General features: G+C 39.2%; 1 protein-coding gene across 2 annotated transcripts in view; it reads right to left on the bottom strand.

Moving 5' to 3' along the window:
- Nucleotides 1–295: 295 nt before the first annotated feature.
- Nucleotides 296–15,621, bottom strand: part of npr3 (natriuretic peptide receptor 3) — a 24,231-nt gene continuing 8,905 nt past the window's right edge. Inside the window, exons 2-4 of one of the 2 annotated variants that reach the window (XM_068702780.1) lie at nt 4,499–4,621; nt 657–832; nt 296–500 (exon numbers count right to left, since the gene is read on the bottom strand). In XM_068702780.1, the coding sequence (XP_068558881.1) occupies nt 342–500; nt 657–832; nt 4,499–4,621 (458 nt within the window). In that variant the 3' untranslated portion in view covers nt 296–341. The remainder of the gene's footprint in view (nt 501–656; nt 833–4,498; nt 4,622–15,621) is intronic. The other variant, XM_068702782.1, reaches the window with a different exon arrangement.

The raw sequence follows: 15,621 nt of genomic DNA, 5'->3' as shown, positions 1-15,621 counted from the left end.
GGGTTGCTGGGGATCGACCGGGAGCCCTTGATCAAGCCCATAACCACCAGAACACTTGACCACCAGAAAACATCCCATCCATCGAGGCATGTCAGGTTATCACCATGACACTCTTGTTTTTCATGTGATTAAAGCTCCTATTCTGTCATTTTATTTGGGTATACCCCTGGCTCTGGCGACATAATCCACACATCATTTGGGTAACTCGCTCTCTCTCTAAGCTCTGCAATTCTGTATTCTTTATCTAGGATATTTAAAATAACACTACTTATGTTTTGCATTCAATCTTTACCTCACCACAATAGTAACATAATCGTAGTGAAGTGGCAGTCATCATCGGCTCAGTGTGAGCAGTGTGTTTTACCTTCAAAAGTTTGGTTCCACATGCGTGAGGTGATCTCCGTTCCGTTCTTCTTACTGTATCCATTTTTCATGGCTTCATGCAAGGCGATGGCATACAACAACAGGGCATCATGGAATCCCTCGACAAACATGTTGACCTGAAATGGAACATATAATAGTAATTACAGTGTGTGAAGCACAACAGTCACTATGGCTTCTTACATTTTTTATTTTTTTTACAATGTACGCTTTGGAGAATTGATAACTTGAATACAGTAACGCAGAAACCAGCATTAATAAACGGACATACGTACACTTCCACAGTCTTTGCAGTCATGATACCCAGCTTTTTCGATGGACTTTTTCATTTCCATGGAGAAGTTTTCAAACTCGGGCTTGACTGTCCTGAGCAGTGTCAAAGTGTTCAGAGAAGCATAGGCTTGCCTCGCGTCATTGTCATATTTATCTCCTCTCTTCCACGAACCATTGCCTAGAGTTTTAATTATAGGGGACAGAACAAGGAACATTTCAAAATGTTATTGTTAAACATAAATTTGAATTTTGTTAAACTCTATACAGAGAATAAGACATGGGTACTGAACTAACTGGCTGGCTACAGTACAGTGCAGTCACTAGAGGGCTGAGGCCTTTAGGTGAAAAATACCATTTCAAGAAAAATAAAAAAGTACTAAAGCAAAGTAGAAACCAAAACATTTCACAAAACCAGAGGCATCTGTTTTTTGGTCCAATGTGTAGGATTTAGGGAGATCTATTAGCAGTAATGGAATAGCTTCTTTCCACTGGCCGTCACTCTGATGAACAATTAATCAGACATACTGCACTACTACCTCTGTTTGCACTATTATCACCACTTGCATCACCTCAATTCCATTGCTGTTTATAGGTTTATTTTCATATACACACTTTTTTGGATACATATTTATACTTATATTACATTACATTACATTACAGTCATTTAGCAGACGCTTTTATCCAAAGCGACTTACAATAAGTGCATTCAACATTGGTAATCAAAAGAACTACTAGTCACCAGAAGTCATAAGTACATTTCCTTTTCCAAACAAGCATCTAAGAGCATGAAGCAGAGCATGACTCAGAGCCAAAGTACAGTGCAGAAACAAGAAAAACAGTTAGTGCTATAAGTAATATGAATGCAACAAGCTAGTATGAATACAATAAGTGCTAAGTGGAAGGCTCAGGGTAGCACTTCCTGAAGAGGTGAGTTTTCAGCCTGCACGGAAAGATGGGCAGCGACTCCACTGTCCTGACGTCAGTGGGAAGTTCATTCCACCACTGTGGGGCCAGGACAGAAAACAGCCGTGACCGGGTCGATCGGCCGCCAGGACCTCTGAGCGACGGGGCAACCAATCGCCCCGAGGTAAGGCTTGACCATGGCCTGGAGATAGGAAGGAGCTGTTCCTTTCACTGCCCTGTAGGCTAGCACCAGAGTCTTAAACTGGATGCGAGCTCTTACAGGGAGCCAGTGTAAAGAACGGAGAAAGGAAGTTGTGTGGGAGAACTTGGGGCGATTGAACACCAGGCGAGCTGCGGCTTTCTGGACAAGCTCCAGAGGTCTGATGGCCGACGCCGGGGCTCCGGCGAGTAGAGAGTTGCAGTAGTCCAGGCGGGAGATGACAAGAGCCTGGATGAGAACCTGTGCCGTCTCGTCAGTCAGGAAGGGACGAATCCTCCTGATGTTGTAGAGCAGGAATCTGCAGGAGCGTGTGACGGATTAAATGTTTGCCGAGAATGACAGTTGGTCATCCAGGGTCACACCCAGGTTCCTCGCAGTCCGAGTTGGCGTCACCACGGTATCATCAATGGTGATGGACAGGTCCCGGTGCGGGCAACCCTTCCCCGGGAGGAACAGTAGCTCAGTTTTGTCTAGGTTGAGCTTGAGGTGGTGTGTCGTCATCCACTTCGAGATGTCAGCCAAACACGCAGCGATGCGCGTCTCCACTTGGGTGTCACCGGGGGGAAATGACAAGACCAGCTGGTCATCGGCATAACAATGGTAGGAGAAGTCATGCGAGCGAATAACAGAACTCAGAGATGTTGTGTAGAGCGAGAAGAGAAGGGGGCCCAGGACTGACCCTTGCGGAACCCCCGTAGTCAGCATGCGTGGTTCCGACACGGCCCCCCTCCAGGTCACCTGGTACGATCGACCCGTCAGGTAGGATGCAAACAGGGAGAGTGCAGAGCCTGAGACGCCCATCCCCTCGAGGGATGAGAGGAGGATTTGATGGTTCACAGTGTCAAACGCCGCAGACAAGTCCAGGAGAATCAGGACAGATTGTACATAGTTGTTAAATGTTTATACCTACATCTGTTCTACTTTTTCTTGTTTCCCTTGTTTTATTTTTTTTAATTTATTTTTTCTTGTTTATTGTAAACTTGTGTATGTACATTGAGAGCGAAGTGGAAACCGGAGTCAAATTCGTATGCATACATGGCCAATAAAACTGATTTTGATTCAGAATGGCAGAGAAGTAAATTAGAGTGATGTGGTGCTTCTTTTTTCTTTTCACCTGCAGATAAAAATACAGCAAGATGCACAATTTGGGACAATAAAGAGCTGGCTCTAGAGAGAGACTTTCACATTTTTGATGCTTTTTTGATGCTTTTTTTGCGATTACTTGCATTGTTATGCGTAAAGTTCAATAATGTGTAAAAAAAAAGTAGTGTATTGCGCACTTTTATTTTAAAAGTGTAATAACATTTGGTTTGCAAACACTTTAAACAAATAAGGTTATTTTTAACAGCTGTATTCCCTTTACACAGTAGTTAAAATACAGTTATAATGATTCTGGTAATAGATATTAGCCGGTGTTCACAACTTTATTTTCATGTGTGTAATAGATGCAATTTGAAATATACACCTTGCAAACTGCAAACCTTTGCTTGTTATCGTTTGTTAAATTCTCAGTAGCGATAACTAAATGATATGCTTATTATACATATTCCAAACAAAAAAACTTAAAAAACTAAAACAAATAATTGGTCAGACACATATGCAACGCTGAGTACCGTGTAATATGTGTGGTATTTGTAATAAATGTACGTTGGTACATAGAGGGTGATAAGAAGCTGTACTTGGAGGGGCTTAGGACCCAGGGGAATTTAAGTGAAGAAAACAGGAAGTGACGGAAGACACGCCACACAAACAACTGTTTACTGCTTGCTGGCCGATCGGCCAGCCGGTTCTTGTGTTAAAAATGCCCACTATTAAGCGGGCATTTTTAACTAAACATAATTAAACGTGCGATAAAATAATTTTCAACGTTAATTAATTAATGAGTTAACGCGGGAAAAAAAATACCGTAAGGGAGAGACGCCACACAAACACAGCTGTTCACCGTTTGCTGCCCGGTTCTTGTGTTAAAAATGTCCGCTTAATAATAAAAAAAAGAAACTGTGTTGACGTGCGATAATATAATTGTCGCCGTTAATTAATTAATGCGTTGACGCGTTAACTTGCCCAGCACTAATTTTTACATTATGTGAAGGCCACCACAGTTTGTGAGCAGAGAGGTATTCCGTTGGTTGCAATATACAACCTCATTGCAAGATGGCACTAAAACCTTTAAGATAACTCTAAACCCCCATTTTCCCTCCAATTTACATTCATTATGATTATGCAGTGTATAAATTACATTAAGTGGCAAGTTCATTGGCGTTGCACCAAGTAGATTGCCCTTTAAGTATGGAGATTCAAAGTGTGGTTCAGGGAGGTCAGCAGGCATGTAGGACATCTGACTTTCTTACCAGATCGCAATAGAGAAAATGTAAGCAATCAGTTGCCTGACAAAGAGCAACATTATTAATAACATTACTATGAATTACTATTACACTGTACTTGTAGCTCTGATTTTGGTCACCACCAACTCTTTAGAGCAATTCCATCCGTCATCATTCACTCATAGTCATGACATATATATTTTCTTTTGTCTTTTTCACATTCTCACCAAAACAGCAAAAAATATGTCACTGTCCAAATATTTATGGACTGAACTGTAGATTAATAGAAAATGTATGCATACATTAAAACCAGAAAATGTAAAATAAACTAGCTGGATTTTCATCATTACTTTGTGTAAAAAACACACATTTCAAAGTAACTAGATGTTAACTTTACCATAAGAAGAGGCGTTGAAGAGTTCAACATTAAAGAACATATAATTGCCGTTGGTCAACCGTCGTCTGTGTGCAGCCAGCATGATCTCTCTTATTTTGTCCGCTCCCATGCACATGATCACCACTGCAGGAAAATAACACAGAGACAAATACAGTTATAGTCGAGTCATTAGTTTTCATGAATTCCATAAAATATAAATTGTAGTAACAATGTTATCCTTAAAAAAAAATAAAATTCTGAATTATTTTCATTTCATTACCGATGATGGGGGAAGTTATCACACTTGGGAAAAATCCTTCATTCAGATAAAGATCAATAGGCAAAAACAGTTTGCAACTCCTTACTGATTTATAAAGAAGCCAACAGCACAATCTGAATACGGATTAACTGCTGCTCAATTGCAACCTAATAAACACTATACATTTTTATCCGTGGTGGGCCGTCAGGGCCAGCAAAGCCTTCTCTGCTGGCCTAGACAGAATCACAAAGTTAAAGCTATTTTATAACTTAAGAATTTTTCCCATTAGCTTATTTTCTCATTGCACAGCTACTGTTTTCCTCTGTTGCTCTGCTTCCAGCCTGCAGCACTGCTTCCAGTGCAGCTTGTTTTAAGTAGAGCTTTTATCCAATCAGATTTCACCCCTCTGTCTTTAGGTAAAAAGAGAGGCCCGAGGCCTGCAGAATTACAAGGGAATCCATTTGCAGTTTAAGTAAATGGGGACGATATTGTTGATTGTCATAGTTTTCATCTAATCAGATTTTTAGTTTGACATTTAGGGCGTATTCTTTGACATGCCAGAGCTTCTAGCTGGCCTACAAGTACATCAGCAATAACGTACAGCTTGATTGGTCAGTAGGCTAGCGTGACTGTTGTGAAGCTTGCTAGCAGAACTTTGTAGTAGTAAGAGTTTTTTTTTTACCTAGCTTTGTTTTTTAACACTCAATGGCTCAAGGAGGTGGAGAAATGGATTTCTTGAGAAGGACATTTCCAGAAAAGCTAGACATGACCCAGCCTAACAGTGTCTGAGAAGCGTTTTATTTGCGACTGAGTGTCTTGGTGTTTGGAGCCAAGCTGGATTTGCAAACCTGAGGTGGCTAACCAAGGCAGCAACATGACACCATAGCATGAAAGGACACTTACAAGCTACGGTGCTTTTGAAAACTTTTGCTGAGACCCGAGTGGATCTACAACTCAACGAACACGTTCGCAGGAGGACCTCTTACTGGAACTGAACCGCACTGATGTTCTGTACAACATCGGTATTAAACTCTTTGTAAACAAAGAAAGGAGGACATACTTTGTCTTTAAGTGATCAACAGCTTTGGTAAGTGAACTGCGTTTGTTATACATCTGCAGTCGCATTTTTTTATCGTGTCGTTTTTATGATATGGTTAATATTGTTCCCTCTGATGTGAATAATATTTGAATGGCCCGTGCTCTTCAGTGTGTGGTGGAATACGTGTTTTAGCGCTGCAGTGTTGCTGGATTGATTTGTCATGCTTTGTTGTCATATATGTGACTGGTTCTTGTGAGTTTGTTCTTGTCATCGTGTTAATTATATTGATTTTGACTATATGCATTGTCCGTTAATAGACAAAGCATCTCATTATGTGCCTATTCATGTACTGAACTCTGCAGTTAGTGTATTTGTAGGTGTTGAGCTTCATGTAACATTTTATTTCACTTGTCAAATGTTGCAGTGTTAGGTGAATATGCATTTTTTACACAAAACAAATAACCTGTAGCTGTGTAACTCCTAATAATAAGGTTATTAGGAGGTGGTTCAACTGTAGTAAGACAGCACTGAAATCCCAGGTATAAAATGTACCTGGGCCACCACTGATTTTTATGTTTGATTCCATTGTCACTTGGCATTTATGAGCATCAGTAATTTATCACAAAATAATTAACCTTGATATATTTTGGAATTTTGGTCTCAATTAAAATAATGATAGGTGTGTTTAGGATTTTTAGATGAGAAAATAGAAATGAAAATTCTTAGTAAATCCGATTCTGACAGGAATTATTGTTTAGGGGGAGGTGGGGTAATTTGAACATGACTTGCTGGTAAGGGATTTTAATCCTGTCCGGAGCAAGTGTGTGGGTACTAATATTACGAAAGTTAAAAAAGAAGGAAGAGACTTTCATGCAAACATTTTGTAAATCTGATAGATGCTAACACCAACATATCGGAACCAACATAACAGAACAAAAATAAAACCAACAGATGAGTAAGATCCTGTTAAAGCTCATCAAATGGGCCGTTGTAATGTCTTTTGAGTCATAATTTTTGGCCTATATTTGTTTCCATTTTGGCATTTTAGCATCAACAAGTTTACAAGTATGCTGAAATAGAAGACAAATAGAAGGTAAAAAAATTGTCATCATTACAGCTATAAAAAAAACTTGAAGACGCAAAAGCCTCTTGTCCCACCAGAAGACATAAAAAACACATTTCAAATATTTTACCGGGAAACAAACCAAACATTAATGACATAAATAAATTCCTCAATAATATAGACCTACCGATTTTAACAGAAGATGAATTTAGATCAACTATTAACACTGGAGGATTTTAAATGCACTGGTTGCCATACAACAAGTGTATATGCAGATGACATCCTACACTACTTACAGAACCCACAAGTCTCACTACAAGAAACCATGAACCTATTCCGAAGATTCTCTAGAATTAAAATTATTCAATGAAGTGGTCGAAATGAACACTGTTGCAACACTCCCAAAAGAGTAGGAATCCTGCGGTTCTACCATTAGCCATTGCGGACCCTCCCTTCACAGACACCATAAGATGTTAATATAAAGACACCGTGGCTGCTAGAAGGGGTGAATTGGGGGACAGATAAATGATGTGTATTGGTTATCTTTGCAGCTGGGCGGCTTGTTAGGAACTTCCACTACAGCACCCATGGCACAAATCCTCAGTCAGTCAGTTAATGGTTACTGATCGTTTAACGAGGGTCACTTATCGATCAGAAATAAAATTCAAAATTAGCATCCCTAAAACCCACCTATCAAAACAATTTGACGGTCACAAACAAATGGATGGACCTACAAGTTTGATTAATCTGAAGAGTAGCAATCATCTAGATGACAATACTACCCAAAATAAATTCACTTTTTTGATTCCAGTAAATCCATCCACCACATGGTACATCTTTTTAGATTCAACAAAAACACCAAGTTTCAATCAATTTTAAATAATAACCAAACTGATCCATCCGACCTAATAATGTTATCCCTGGTTAGGTATTCAACAACAACAACAACAATTCAAAGAACTACACATCCCAACCCTGCCATTCATACCAGCACCTCCATAAAACACAAAAACTTTGTCTTTTCAATTGTCTTTGAATGCAGAGCTCAAGCTGCCGTGATGCACTGACAGCTCTGGAATTAAATGGAGAGTTGATGAAGAGGAATTCACATTTCTGGGTGAACTCTCGACGGTCACCATGTTTTTTGTGCCTAATAATGTGCAATTTTATTCAGTAACACAATGATTAATACAAAAACCATACCATTGACAAAAAGTTTAAAATTATGTTTACTTATTTTCAGGTTTAATTCTTGCATCTCCAACATGCCTGTTGATCAATATCCAAATACCAAAAAATAAAACCGAATATGTACCCAAGGAACACAAATGAATAGTCATATATTCACACCAGCCCTAATGATTTTCAATACCCTCATAAATAAAGATTCTCCGCTTTCTATAACGCCGCATCAAAGTGATCTATTGAAGTGCACAGCACGCGTCACCAGGAGTCAATCTCTTCTGGTGGAACAGGAAGATGAGCTCAGAAAGATGAGTGGTGGGGATGAATATTCAAAGCTCATTTAAGGTGGGCTGACCTTTAAGGTAGACTGCTACAGCCACTCTCGTTGTAGTGACGAGACGTATTTTGCATTTTAGCGTCCCCTGGTCCTGGAAACAGTTTCCCAGCGCTTTGCAGACGAGAACACTGAAGCGAGTCAGCGAATAGAAGGAGTTACAGCACTAACACCCTCCATAGTTGGAATTCTCCCTTCACAGTATTTCGCCATGTGCTTCCAAAAAACTCTCTCAGGCAGAAGGAGCGCTGCCAACTGTGTCACCAGTGATGAAAATCCAGTAGTGCTGAAGATTTTTCTCACTCTGAGCTCAATTTGTTTTTAAACTCAACATTTAAATCATTGAAAGTGCAAAAAAATGTTTTGTCAAATAAAAAAATCACAGGAAAAAAAGCTTCACTGGGTTGATATTAAACGTTTCCTTTGGTGATTAAAAATAAATAAACCCACAAACAAGCAGCTACACAAACAAGGCCCGCAATTGAAAAACGGCAGCGTCCCGTGTTAAGGAAGATTCAGAGTCCTGCTGGAACATTCCTCACAACTCTGTCACTTAAACACACCTCCTGAAATATCCCTCGAGTCAGTGGGACAAACTTCACCTCAGTCCTGCCAGCACTATAGCACCCTTTAATTACACTGGGCTCCACACACACTACCGACCCTTGTGTGTGCTCGGCAGGCCGTTCCGTAGGGGCAGCACTCGCAGCCAGCAATATTTCAAAACTTCTGGATTTTTCCTTTTTTGCGCTAGGGCACTGATGCTAGTTACAAATTAACTCAGGAATGGGGCAGCACATGGCGCGCTCACTGAGTGCATGCAGTGTCCCCGTGTTGGACTGTGAAACTTCTGAAGACGGAGCGTATGCAAATAGGGTTGCTGTTGTGCATTGCTCCTGAAAGAAAAAAAACAAGGATACATGTTGTCGGATCTGTCTGTCAGAGAGGTAAACAGTATGGAGAAAAGAGAGTAAGGTGACTGGACAAGCCGCCCTGCTACTGTTGTTATTAACAGTATTGTCCTTTCAGAGCCTTGAGACGTTTGTGGTCATACAGAAAAGCTAGCCATTGCCTTACAACCACACTGGAGTCCAAGGGGAGTTCTCTCCAAACACAAAGGCTTCATACAGACTCAGGATGGGAGTGCATGTCTCGGGTGGATTAGCATCAGAAAATCGAGCCAATCCTGAGAGAGGCGCTTCATTTTTTTTTTTTCTCCTTAACGGTTTGTTGCACGTTGTAGTATTATGCAGCTAACGGTGGGTAAATGTGTAGCAGATTGGTGTGTGTGTGTGTGTGTGTGTGTGTGTGTGTGTGTGTGTGTGTGTGTGTGTGGGGGGGGGGGTTCATACAAGGAAAGCATGCAAATGTTATAGTTTGGTTGGTTGTTTTTTACTTCAAATATCTTATGTCAGTCATACATCCCTGTACATTGTTGTATAGGAGCATGATAATGACGAGGGAATACTTATCATTAGTTGACAATAATCGTTAAAAAAATCTATTCATCTACAAATCTTACAATACTCCTTATTATTATTAAAGTGTTAAAGAAGCAGATAAATCAGAATCGTACCTGAACTATGGTCGGGATCCACTTATAATATGGTCGTCAAAACAATCAGTATTAATCAATCTTTGAAAATAAGATTTGTCATTAATTCTGATGCTGAATTCGTGAAAGGGGATTAACCATGGCTATGAACCAAATGGAGGCTTCTGGTTTTTTTTGCTTGTTGTCAGTGTCCACGGTGTGGACTTGTGATAATCCACCCGAGGTGTCCAGATTTAAAAAAAATACTGATCTTGTGGATGGAAAGTATTCTTTGCCTACTCATCTGCTATTTGTTGTATATTTGTATTACTGCTGGTATAACAGTGGATGCTGGTGGTTGTGTTAACTCTGGCCAACATCACATCAGGTCCTCTTCTTCCCTCTAAAGTGTTCCCCACTGTGACAGTAATGACAGCTAGAGCAATATGAATATACAGCAGCCCTGGTATGAATATATGGCTCCACAAGTCTGCTTTTTTCATGCTGAATTCTTCACATACTAAAAACTTGGCAATGATGCATAGTTTTACTTGCAGTATGAAGTCTGGTTAAAGGTGCCATAAAGCTCTGAAACCCAAGCATTGATTTTATTTATGTAGATTTTTCTTCTCCTAAACTGAACTAATTTGTTTTGTTGCGTACATACACTTTAAATCTAAGTCAACCTACGTTGGAAGTTCATTTTAGCCCTGTAGCGCCATTTGTATCATATTTGAAAAACCTGTTGTATACAATCCTATACATGTCTGCTACCAACTGGTGGAGTTTCCATGCACTGCAGGCAGTAGCAGGCATTTAAATTCCATTTCCAAAGTGGCAGCTGTCACGAAGTGACTTTTTAGTTTTCGGCAGGGAAATCGTTGCTAATTTTGAAACAGTTACGGTAAGAATAACATTTATAGTGTTACTAATATTTCAATATGAATATTTACTGTATTGAAGCAAACTATAATTACTTCATATTTCATTCCTTATTTTATAGTAAAATTGTGTTGAAAACATAGGTATCAAATATGATACAGCAGGTTTATAAAGTAATAATTCACCTGTGAATCCTTGTATTGTATTTCATTGTGCACTCTGGATTATGCCATATCACAATGCCAAATACATTGTTTTGGTCATTTAATTAAACTAATTAAAGGTAGTAAGATATATTGAGTGAAAATTTATGTTTTTTATATATATAAAAAAAATCATTGGCTGTCATAATCTTTTGTTATATTGCTAATTAATTAATTTAAAAAAAGAAATTCAGAGTAAACAATCAGATGCAAGCACTGCACAGGCAATCACTTCTCCCATGTCTACTGTAGGAAATGTAAAGTCCATCTTTGCCTGAACAGGGACAGAAACTGTATTTTGCCTGCCACAAGGCGAAACAAACAGGTCGTAAAAAGGTTGCTGTTTGGGAAAAAATAAGAACCAAACCAACTGAAATGCTCCAAAAGCAATGAACATCATTAGTTATTGCTTCTAAAATAAACATTGTTATGATCAATAAATTGATAAATATGCCTGATGTATGATACAAAAAAATATCATATATGTAAATCCAAAAACAATTTTTTTTTTTTTTTTTTGACTAAACACTTCAATATCAAAAAATCTGAATTTTCTGAATATTATATGATGTGTCAGGCTTCAGTTTCCTATGTACACAGAAATTTCTTTTGAAGTGACGCTATGCATGTAACAAGCGGAAACTAACACGTCGTCCAAAACTAGCGCTGGAGGGGTACGTAGAGCGTCATAGTGTGAAGCGTGTGTTCTGTATCTTTAGACCCTCAATTTGATAAGCAAAAACTGCCCCCAAAAAAACCTTTAATAGGGAAAAATGTGCTTTAAAAACAGCACTTTTCAATAAAAAATAACAGTTTATAGTCCCACCGGTGTTCGATTTATCTGAAATGGACTCTGCTCTATCACATCATGTTCTCAGCCACAGGTCTACCTGTAACGCAATTATACATGCACAGCCTCGGGCACTGCTTTTGCCAGACCTGTTGGACACAATCTGATGATGTACCAACAGTGTGTTTTCCGTTGAGGATGCATCGATAGGAACAGAAGTATCTTCAACCCTAAATAATGATTCTGTTTTATTACAACTTGGGTCATATTTTTGTGGTTTTGGCCATCATTCATAGAGGTTATGAGGTTACGATAACCTTATACTGTCCAAGTTAATTACCGAGATCATCTGGGAACACGGTGACGTCTCACACTCACAGCTTGGAAACAAACCAACAGTTTATCAGGGTTATCTAAATCATTTCATTTGGAGGTAAAAACAAAAAAGTGTGACAGTGAGCACACCTGAAATGTCTGTTCTAAAACAGAAAACTGTGTGCACACAACTACCAGAAGTACAAAGGTAAGTAGGTTGAAGCAGGATGTGAGTCTAAAAAAGTGAATAGTTGTTTACAACAGACAGTGTGAGGAATAATTTTACCATTTGCCTTGTTGGCTCAAACAGAATTAAATTAGAACCACACAAGGACCTGTCTAGTGCTTGGTTCTAGCTGGTTCTGTTTTGGATCTAATTTCAGGTTAATAAAATATCTCAAGTACTTACTCATGTAAGAAGCAGCCTCACTTTAAGCCAGCACTGAACGTCATTGCCTCATTAATTGACAGACCCTGGTGGCAGATTATATTAGTTGCAGGTACTTAACATTAAAGCTTTAAATGATTGGTTAATCCTCTCTCTACGAGCCCGATGGTCAAAGATCATGAGTTAAAGAGAGCTAACATTACTTCACAGTCAAGAACAATGCGTTTTTGTGGTGCAACAAGACCGACTAAGCAGTGAGTCGTCTCTGATCCTGCTGCGTCACGTCAATTTCAGCAGTTGGAATCTCCTAGTTAAAGCAAAACCTCGTAATGTGTTTATTGGATATTAGATTAGCTTAGCACAAAGACTGCAAAAAGGAGGCAATCAAAGGTGATGACCAGCAACTTTAAAGCACCCAATTAACACATTATATCTTGTTTGTTAGTATAAGTATGAAAAATAAAAAAATTACCATTTTACAGGAGCAGGGATGTACACACATAGTGGCTAAAGTGACTCAAGCCGTAACCCCTTTTACCTTTTTGGCTTTAGAGTCCTTCTGGGCCAAATTAATAAAAAAATATTACCAGATTATTGTAATCACCAGTAATACAATTGTTGTTGCTGCTGCCACTCTTATTTATTTAGCAAAATGATTGCTGTAACACAAAATGAAATGCTGTTTCTGCCTGCTACTGTGTGTACAGTAGAGGAAACCATGTTGAGGTGCCATCTACAGTGCTCTGCTAGTGAAGAAAACATGATGAAGTGCCCACTAGGGTGCCTTGCTAGTGGAGAAAACAAGATTTGGTGAACTCTAGGGTGCCCTGCTAGTGGAGAAAACGTGATGGAGGTGCCCCCTAGAGTGCCTAACCAGTAGAGAAAATGTAATCAAGACCCCTCTATGGTTCCCCATACAGTGTAGAAAATGAGACGCAGTGCCTAATGGGTAGGGATGGGTATCAAAACCAGGCACCGTTGCTAAATTATTAATGACCTGAGTATTAATAAGCTCCGACAAATTTGCTTCCTGAAGATAACTATGACATTACTCGTTACTGCAAGTGCAATAAAACCTCAGCGACTAAATAGCCAATACTTTATCAATATATAATATATCTGTTCAACAGGCATAAACATGATGTGAACATGTAGAAAAGCGATATTTCAATCGGCTCTGTCTGCAGTCTCTCATCCACCACTGCATGTTTACAAAACCACAACGCGCTAGCTCGGCGATTAGCAAAACAAGCTAAACAAGCTTCATTCTTTATAGACTTCACTTAGGAATGTATTGAAAATATTCTGTATTCTGATTTAGTTGCTTGTGATTTATTGAATCTCTAGGAGAGAGTGGGGCAAAACATTGCAGGCTTAGTCTTCAACTGAAGTAAAACAACTTCCTTCATAGTATAATATAACTGTGTTTTATCATAAGGTTACAGCATGTGTAGCACGTCTAAAATGCAGATTAAACTTTCTTGGCTGATTCCAGTTTGTGTTATATTTTAAGTCTGACCTGCTGATTCCAATTTTCTTTCTAAGAACTACAATTTACAGCAAGGTTTTAGACAAACTGTTTTCACCACCCTCCCAAAAAATCTACCATCCCGAAGTCAGTGTAAACTGTGAATAATTCTTAATGATATCCTTTTGTTTTGTTATTGTCATCAATAGTGTTTATTTACTCAACAACACACATTTCAAAATATTAGGAAATAAATGATTGTATTATAATTTAAATATTTGCTTTGATTTAAAAAAGAATCATGACATTAGAAGTTCTAATTATATATTATAATCTGCTTAGAGCAGATATTAGGAAGTTAAACAGCTCATAATTGTGTGGCTGGGCAATACGGAGCAAAAAATGAAATGACTGAATGGCCATACACAATATATATCTCTGTATTTTCTACGGAAGTGGGCTGAATGTTCAGTTGAAAGTCAAAGCCACATGTGAGATGTCACAAGCACTTTTATTAAAACACATATATCATATGACAAGGTTAAGCTACGGTTGAGACAAATAACTGATTAAACTGACTAATTCAACAAATTCAGCGACATAATCATGCTATTGTAACAATTTGTTTGTTCTGTATTACTCATATAAAGTGTTATTCTGTAATTAATGATACTATGTTAAACTTGGCAGGCCTAGCCTCGTTTACATCCCATGATAATTATGAACATGCCTACAGGGTGTGTGTGTGTCGTCGTCGTGGCGCTGTCCCAGGTGCTGAAATGCAAGTATTTGTCACTTGGTTTCACTTGGAGGACTGGAACGAAAGAACACTTTTCGAAGCCCGAAACCATTATGATTATGAAAACATTTTAAAAACTATTTTGAGGAACAACTAGACTCGTGCAAAGGCCCTCGGTCCCCTTAGCATATAATAGCTTAAAACCCATATTCTGATGGTCTTCTGTGCCAAATAAGGAAAAGCTCTGGACTCCAGCTGCTGTAGGGACTCACAGACAGGGGAAATAAATAGCCTCACAGCTGTATGCGTCCGCTCAACCAGTTGCACTTTACATGGGGCCAAACCAATTTGGCCCCAAGCTGCGCGTTCTCGTCAAGGCTAGTCTCGAGAGGCGCCATTTTAACGACATGACAATGGCGAGTGCGAGCACTAGCGCTACTCTTCCGAGACTCAACCCTAACTCGGTAAAATCTCTCCTCCAAGACCCGTTTGAGAGGAGAACTTTGGCGGAGAAACTGCAGGTAAAAAAACTGGGCTCAGATAAAACCTGACCTCTCAATAAGACAGCAGACTGGCGTGAAAGTGAAGCAGCACATGCAACACTTCTCCAGAGACTGGTACACCAAGAAGGTTTGGCTAGCTGGATGCAGTCATGCTAATGCCGTATTTTGCTTTCCATGCTTGCTTTTTAAAACAAAGGGGTCGGATTCAGCATGGACAGTTACGGGAGTGAGGGACTTGAAGCACCTGTCTGAGAAATTAAGAAAACATGAGAATACCAGGACACACATGGAGAACTCCTTCAAGTTAGCCATATTAGGCAAAGTAAACATCGCTACTCAGCTGGACGACGGACACAGGATTGCAGTGAAGAAACACAACGAGGAGGTGGATAAAAACAGGCACATTCTATCCAAAATAATTGATTGTGTGAAGTTTTGTAGG

This window comes from Cebidichthys violaceus, unplaced genomic scaffold (assembly GCF_023349555.1).
Source record: "Cebidichthys violaceus isolate CVI_PGR_0920_01 unplaced genomic scaffold, fCebVio1.0.p SCAF_89, whole genome shotgun sequence".
NCBI classification, from domain to species: Eukaryota; Metazoa; Chordata; class Actinopteri; order Perciformes; family Stichaeidae; genus Cebidichthys; species Cebidichthys violaceus.
This window is presented reverse-complemented; position numbering and strand designations above follow the sequence as displayed.